The 8,012-nt window shown below is 37.7% G+C and overlaps 1 protein-coding gene across 1 annotated transcript in view; it reads right to left on the bottom strand.

Moving 5' to 3' along the window:
* Positions 1-2,753: 2,753 nt before the first annotated feature.
* The window catches only part of DCUN1D1 (defective in cullin neddylation 1 domain containing 1), a gene marked incomplete at its 5' end in the record, with an annotated part of 19,650 nt that continues 14,391 nt past the window's right edge, over positions 2,754-8,012 (bottom strand). The window contains 3 exons of the mRNA XM_085307107.1: positions 2,754-5,550; positions 6,986-7,082; positions 7,323-7,405. Of these exons, the coding sequence (XP_085163233.1) occupies positions 5,471-5,550; positions 6,986-7,082; positions 7,323-7,405 (260 nt within the window). The remainder of the gene's footprint in view (positions 5,551-6,985; positions 7,083-7,322; positions 7,406-8,012) is intronic.

The raw sequence follows: 8,012 nt of genomic DNA, 5'->3' as shown, positions 1-8,012 counted from the left end.
ATTTATTTATTTTGGTGGGGGGAGAGTTTGTTTGTTTATTTGGGTCCATAACAAGACTTCGAGTGCAGCAGCTGCCCCCGCTGGCCTGCCCACCAGTGGGCTCCACGCTTCAGCCAGGGCAGTCCCGGCCCCACGAGCTGGTTCCTGCTTATCACACCTTGTACCAAAATGGTCTCACGCATTTCAGCRACCTGCTCAGCACATTTCCAGAGCTGCTGCAGCAGCATTTCCAAGCCCAGAACTGAACCTATTTGCTCAGGKGCGAGACCAGAATAATCTCAAATGATCGAACACTCAAGGAACCAGCTGGTGTCATCCTCTCTGCTATGTTTGTCTTGAAGCTTTCAGTATATAATTAATTTTTATTAATTCAGGCAAGGAATAGTACTCRGGAGGGGAGAGGTGAAGCTGTGACTCTGCATCGTTTGGTGTCATCAAGGTTTGGGAGCTGGGTTTTTTTCTAATTTTCCCTATCCTTCACCTCCTCCCTGCCCACGTCCCAAAATCTCGTTTGTAACAGTGCCGTGGCCTGCAGCACGCTTGCTCCTTGGGAGACACCCATTTGCCCATTGCCCCTCTTCCATGATCCCTCTCCTGGCCGCCACAGTTTGAGCCGGATCCTCCCAGGGCTTTTGCTCAGCAGCAGCTTCCAGCACCGGCTTCACCCCAGTTTCTTCTCGGACAAACGTCCCACGCTGAGGCGTTGCTGGGCTTCCCTGCTGCAGCCCCTCGCTCTCCCAGCGCAGCTTTCGCATCCTCGTCCTCCACCCGCCCCGTGGGTTTTCTCAACACCAGCCCGCTCGCCCTGGGGTTTGACGCTGTAGGACTTTGACTCCTGCTCGTTGTCTTTTGAGCCCTTGCGCGGAGGAAGGTGGGCTTGGGCGGCCATACTCTGCATACAGAGTTTAGAAGGCAAGCAGTTTAATTTGAATGTTTTACATAAACCTGTCAGTTTAACATCTTTTTTCTTCCTTTACACACGGTTTCAGCTTTTACAGCACCCTCCTGAGTGCCTTGACCTTAAGYTCAGCCCGCCCAAGTCCCTCCATCCTCCCCTCCAGCAGCAAACAGCAGTGCAGGCTTCCTCTGTGCCTCCAGCACATCACCCTTAAGGAGTCRCCTTGCTGCCTGGTGACATCAAAACAGCGGAAGACCGTTTGCTCGCGTCGCCCCAGGGAGGATGGATGCTGAAGCCAAACACAACACTGGCACAGGTACAAACCACCTCTTCAACGTCTTGGCATTCTCAGTGCTGTTCAGGATCACGTCAAGCATCGCATCGTGTCTTGTGGCCCTGGGGAGTCCTGCGCATTAGGCAATACAGATCCCGTTAAAAAAACTAGCCTCTGCCTCACACACAGAAGTCACATCCACCCCACTTCTGTCACCTCAGTCCTGTGACAGGAGTAGTGCAACCTTCACACCAACAGGTTGATTTTCCCATTTGAAAGAAGAGCCAGGAAAGCAGAGGGATTTTGAAAATTTTATTGAGCAGAAGTTTAGGGTGAAAAATAATCCTTCTATCAGTGCTAAAACACTGCCTGGTAGTGCTTTCAAAAATAAGTATTACTCACTATACCTTGATAAACAAGGAAAGCAGTTTTTCTCTTCAAGCCCTTCTGTTAGAAGTCCTTGAAAGGGAATTCAGACCTGGTCTAGATTTGGCTAAAATGACACAAAAACCAGAAGATGCTCTGGGGCAAGAGGAGTTTCCCTTATAAACAAGGCACAGTAATACAAAGGTGTGTTCTCCTCCTTTCAAAGAGGAGGAAGTAACAAGTGGGGGAACATTTATTACAGCTACCTCCCTGCAAAAGAAAATAAAAAAGGACACGGCAGTAGCTGACTATTCTCACAGAAAAGAGCAGAATGAGAGCAGCTGACTGCAAGTCACCCTTGGAAAAATATGGGACTGCAACACAGCATAGTTCATTTGAGGACAAGTTGTTGGAATAATTTTCCAAAATATGGAGTTGATTCTGCACCAGTTTAAAGACACAGACTTGAGTTTGAGTTACAGGTGTCTATYTGAATTGCAGGGAGAAAAACCTCTCTAAGCATTTACTCATGCAGATACCTTAATACGTTCATGCTAAAACACTCAGCTCAGTATTATAACACAAATGTCTATTCTTGGTACACTGCCATATTATAATTTCATCAGCTATTTAATGGGGTGGTCAGCTCTTAGCTCAGAAGACTGAATGGCACCATAGGCTTAAGGAAAAAGTGTTACATTCAAATAAAATCTACAGAGACTCCTGGCAAATTATTAAAATAAAGTGTGAATGACAAAAGTTTATTAAATGCATTCTTAAAAAAATGGATCTTTCTTAAATAAGGATTTCTCGGTACAGATTTCATTGTAAAAAAGTTCTGAAGCAATTCATAAGTCAATGACTCTTTTTAATCAATCAACCTGTTAACAAAGTAACTTACGTATGGTAGCCTTCAAGCAACCCCATTTGATCAAACGTACTGTGCGTGGTATCTTTCATCGCATACTAGGTAATGTCAGTGCAGCAGAGCTGGGTAAGTTTTGTACTTGTAAACATTTAGAACAAGCGGGCAGGCAAGATGTTGCATCAGTTTTTAGATTCCCCTCCCATCCACCAAAGAAAAAAAGACTTGTCAATAGAGTGCATGTTTTAAACAGGAGATAAATATTCCATACTTCCCCCACCTCCTTAAAAGGAGGGTCMAGAAATAAGTCTCACAAAGAACAGACTGAAGCAATGCATGAGAAGACTTAGTCATGGCAATTTCACTGGAGCTTTATTGCCTCTGTTGGTAATGAGAGGGATTGTAAGAAGTTACATTTGAACTTACAGAGATATGTAAATGATGTTTTTTACTAAATATAATCTTGAGTTTAAGTGTTTATATCAGGGCACTTCTAATTTTTTTTTAAACACATCTTTAATGTATAAAAAACAGGTTACAAACTTCAGGTGTTCACCTTTTTCTGATGTTTGGCAAAATTAGATTGATCCATTATGGGGAGATCATCAAATTGAGGACGTAAGCACTTATGAATTAAAGCAATCCAAGTAAGCAACTGTCTGCATTAAAAAAACAAAAACCCCACACAAATATATAAAGGAAAAAACACATGGCCACATCTGAGCACTTTTCAATACAAAATATTCCCTGTAACCAGGCATTTTGTCCTTTGAACACCCTGTTATATCAATGTTTCTTTCAACTTTAGTTATTCATTTTGAAAAATTCTTAAGATGCCATCATAGCACAAATAACCCTTTTCTGCAACATAATCAAAGTTTTATGTCTTTTTTTTTATAATTACACAGTAATTATAAGCATATAGTACCAAACTGATGACAACACTATTTTGTTGAAAAGGTCTTGCATTCAAAAGGAATATTCTTTAAAACACCACGGCATCATGCCACTAACCAATATCAGACTTTTGGAGGGAAGAGTCTGTACTGGGATAAAAAGCTAGTTAGTTCTCATATCAAAACACAGCATACTCGAACTAATCAATCTGAAACTGTACCAAAACCCTCAAGACAGAAAACAGCACGCATATATACCTTGTAGAGCTTTTTTCCCCCCCATAATTTCAAGTCCCCATTTATATTTACACAAAACTGAGAAAGGAAATACTGAAAGCAGCAAAACACACATTTTTGGCATAGCCAATTCCAGGAGCTGGAGTAAGTTTGTAACACTTTTGTAGAACTGTATTCTTGAAATAAATGCACAACTGGATTTTCTTAAAAGGGCACTGATATGAGGGGAGCTAACCTGACGGTCAACTTCAAGGCATACAAATAAAATTTTTAGCAGTACATAATAGTCAAATTTTTCCTAAAATACTTCTAGCATCCGCATAAAAGTGTTCTGCTCTTCAGTGCAAGTTCCAATCACTCATTTCAAAATAATTCTGGCCTTAACAYGGGACTATTTAGAGCATGGACTCAAACCTCTATCCTTACTCATAACTATCATCTTTCTTTTTCTCTCCTCCTTTTCTATGGAGCGTGGCATTTTCCAGAATGGTATTTATCTCAAGAAAACAAATCTCTTCACAAGTTACTGAGGAGTAAAAAAGCATGTTTAGCATGAAAGCAGCTCTTCAAGAGCTCTTGTAAGGTTAAAAATAAAGAGTAATCACATCTGATAAAACCTGCTTTGAACAAAACGAATGTTTTAGTTATATGCAGTGAGAAGTAATGGTGGATCAACAAAATAATTTAAGCAAACAAAGCCAGTCTAGTACTTCATATCTGACCTGTGCTTTTTTGGGAAAGCTTTACTCTTAATTTCTGTATTTGGCAACCACAATGATATGTCAATTTAAGGAAAGCTCAACAAAATAAGTAATTAAAAATGGGTGTCATCCACAACAGCAGTACCTATATGTTAAAGATTTAACTTATGTCTCAACATAATCATTTCAAAACCTAGACTCATATCAAACTCAACCTTCTTGAATACCAGGGTCATTTGTTTCTTCATACCTTAGCCATAAAAATTCCATGCCAAATTTAAAATACTGTATTGTGTAGCAAACATTTAAGACACAAATTCAGTATATTCAAGTTTTAGATTTCCACAGAAATGAAAAACCTTTCCTAGACAGACAGATAAGCATTTCAAAACTGTAATGAAATCTGATTTCTTAGATAATAAGCTAGAGATTATTAGATTCTACCATTACACACACAGCTCATCTCAATGACGCTCACTGAAGGCTGACTATAACATTACACGCGGGTGCTGTAAGTGCACAGTAGTTGTGTAGTACTTCAACTGTTTTCACAGTCAGTTGATGTACAATCAAACCATTCAGATAGGCACCTGGATACCCCAATATCAACAATCTTGGGTTCTGTTGATTATTTCTGCAATTCTTTTTTTATCAGATACTCAAACCTCACTTAGACAATACCTGCACTTTTCCAGAAAAAAAAAAAATCGGACCCAGTACACTTAAATATATCACTCTTATAGGAAGTGCTATCAATACAGTCTTTGCAACTAGCCCCAAGTGTATATTTAAGGATTTTTTTTAAAAAAGTGTTTTGATGTTGATCTGTATAATTCAGATGTCATACAACAAATTGTCTGATGATAACCAGCATTGTGCTTTATGTGAAACCAGAAACCTCAAAATAATTATAAAGCTTCTAAGACTTATGGGAGATGAAACTAGGGTGGTCCACAAAAAAGAAAGAGAAAAAAAAAAAGAATCCATGATGAAATCCACAATGTTGGAATTTTAACGGGCAAGAGCGGTCCAGACTAGAAGAAAAGCCCAAACCACCAGTAGAAGAATGAAATATGATATGGTCCAAGATGTATCCTTAAAGGTTTGTCTCAACCCTCAGCCATATTGTGAGGATTGATCTTCAGTTCAGTCCAGCCAGCAGAAATTGACTGTGCAATTTTCCATTTCATGTATTTGTACAGACTATGTACACTCTAGAAGGGTCCTTTAGTGCTACACTGTTGTACTTTTTGTCCCAGCAATTTGAGGGCGTGCAAATTCCACAAAGTCATCGATAAGAACTGGCCATGCCCCTAAAAGAAATAAAAGCCCAGATAATAAGAAATCAGGTCAACAAAACATTTTTGCTTAAAGCTTCAGCTCTAAACAAGTTATTTAGTATCCTGTCTTAAGTTTCAAGCAAAAAAATACATAATTTGATGCAACTGCTTGAAATTTACGAGCAGCTCAAAGATTTCTCCTTCACGTAAACCCAGTTACAATGCATCAGGGGTCATATTTTTGACATAAACTTGACCAGAAAATACATGCTAACAAAATTTTAACAGCAAGCTGTCCTGTTGGTGGAACCAGAACTCAGACTTGGTCTCCAGCATTGCAACAGTTCATACAGCACTCAAAAACATTTAAGAAGCTTATGCTCTAAACAGCAGCATAATGTGGCACACTACAACATTTCCAGCTCAAAACATGATTTTTTACRAATGTAATGCTCCTCTGTTGGAATCAGCACACATAGCCACGCTCGAAAACAACAAAATGTACTTCTATAGCCAATGCCATAGAGTACTGGTACTACACGATACTCACTCCTCTATCTTCCTTATCAAAAGGCAGTTATACTGCATACCAATATTTTATGTATTGAGGAAAATGACATCCAAAGAGGTCATATGAAGTTTTAAAATAACATTTGGAATGAAAAGATTTTAAAAAAACATCTTTACTCTTTCTAAACTACACTATTATGGCAGCAGTTCATTTGCTTGATGATAAAGGGATGTCTATAACTATTAAACAAAAGTTTATAACTATTTTATAACTATTAAACAAAGTTGTAAAAGTTCACTTCCCCCAGACTGGAGGAACCAGAAGTTTAGTTTTTTCCACTCGAAGTGATCTGCAGCCAACAACTGAAGGTAATTAGTTGTTCTTGGCTGTAGATGGACCGGAAGAGGAAAGATCAATACAAAACCTTAGAAGAAACACTATTTGTAAAAATAACTTATGTCTAGTGATCCCTGTACACTGCCAGCTTCAATATTATTAAATATGGAATATCTTCCCATAAATCAAAACAATCAAATTAAAAAAAAAATATATTCTCAGCTAAGAAATGTAATAATCCGAGGAGCCCTGTAAAACAAACAAACAAACCGCACAGGCCAGGAACCAATTACTTTGTTGAAGATGCCAAGAACTACACTGATAGAGGATCTGTGTTTTTAATGGACAGATATCRTGGTTTGATTTACAAAGAAGAAGTTAGTATCTTAGTTTAGAAAGCAAAAGAAATGAACAGGGCTTTTGGAGAGTATTAGCATTTCTTTTTTAAACCTGTGGTAATAAATAACARTAACAACATGCATTAAGATAGTCCTTTTAACTCTGGACTTTTCATCATCACCGATATTCTAATTACACCATTATTAGAGGAGCTGTGCCAAAGCAGATACACAATGATAAATATAGCATAAAACAGAGGAAGAAGAAAATGGAAGTGTTTACCTTCTTCATCATAGTTAGACATATCATCTGCTATCATTGTACTAAAGTCTAGAAGAAGGTTCCAGGTGTCCTTAGGTATCGATCTTTTATGATGCTCCTATGTTAACAGGTGGAAAATTTGTATTTAAAAAAACATTTTAAAACCTTTATCAACTCAGTATTATTATCTTGGACATATCCGTATTACCAAAGCATATTTTTCTTGTACACACTACAGACTGTAGTACTGGGGATCCATGTCAAAACTATCTGTCCCATCTATTCAAAGATGTAAACATACTCATCTTTGACATTTTCAAACTACTGCAGTCCAGTTTATATAAAGATTTAAACTTACCAACAAAAATTTGTTCCATAAGTCTAGAAATTTAAATCTTCCATTAAGTACTAAATTCCAGTAGGCAATGGCCATTTCTAAATCTGTAATATTGAAATATATATTACTGTTAGAGATACACATTTCAAATATATCATCTCCACAGGTATCTAACACTACGATGAACTATATACTCAGAACGGTGAAAAGTTAACCTAATGCAAATATACTCTTGGATCCTTTACAAAAAGACAGCCACAGAGAAATAGTCTTACACAAACACTGTGTACGTTTTGATACTACCAGTTGAATATGGAGAATTGAGAACTGCCCATACTAACATTTAACATATCTAAAACCACACGAAGATATTTTATACTCTTTTTGCTATCTAACAATACTCTAGGTACAATTTAGTAAAATACTRATGTCTAAAAATGCTATCAACTTGAAAAGAAAAATTCACAGTATTTGCAGTATGAGTTACTGAAAACATTTCTTTCTTTTTATAAATCACAATTCACATAAAACTAGCTTTTATGATTTTATTTTTAGAGCAGCTTCKTTACAGATTTTAGCTTTGCATGTTTATATCTTCAGATTTCCCTCAAAAAAAAAATTCTTTAATTATCTACTATGTAGCAGATGGTTGGTTATTCTGCCCCTGTCCCCCATTTTCTTCCTTTTTCTTTTATTTATTTCTTTTTTTTT

The sequence above is a fragment of the Rhea americana genome, unplaced genomic scaffold (genome assembly GCF_003343005.1).
Source record: "Rhea americana isolate MKP2758 unplaced genomic scaffold, rheAme1 scaffold_253, whole genome shotgun sequence".
In the NCBI taxonomy this organism is placed as follows: domain Eukaryota; kingdom Metazoa; phylum Chordata; class Aves; order Rheiformes; family Rheidae; genus Rhea; species Rhea americana.
The sequence above is the reverse complement of the archived record's forward strand: the minus strand, read 5'-3'. Positions and strand labels throughout refer to the sequence as shown.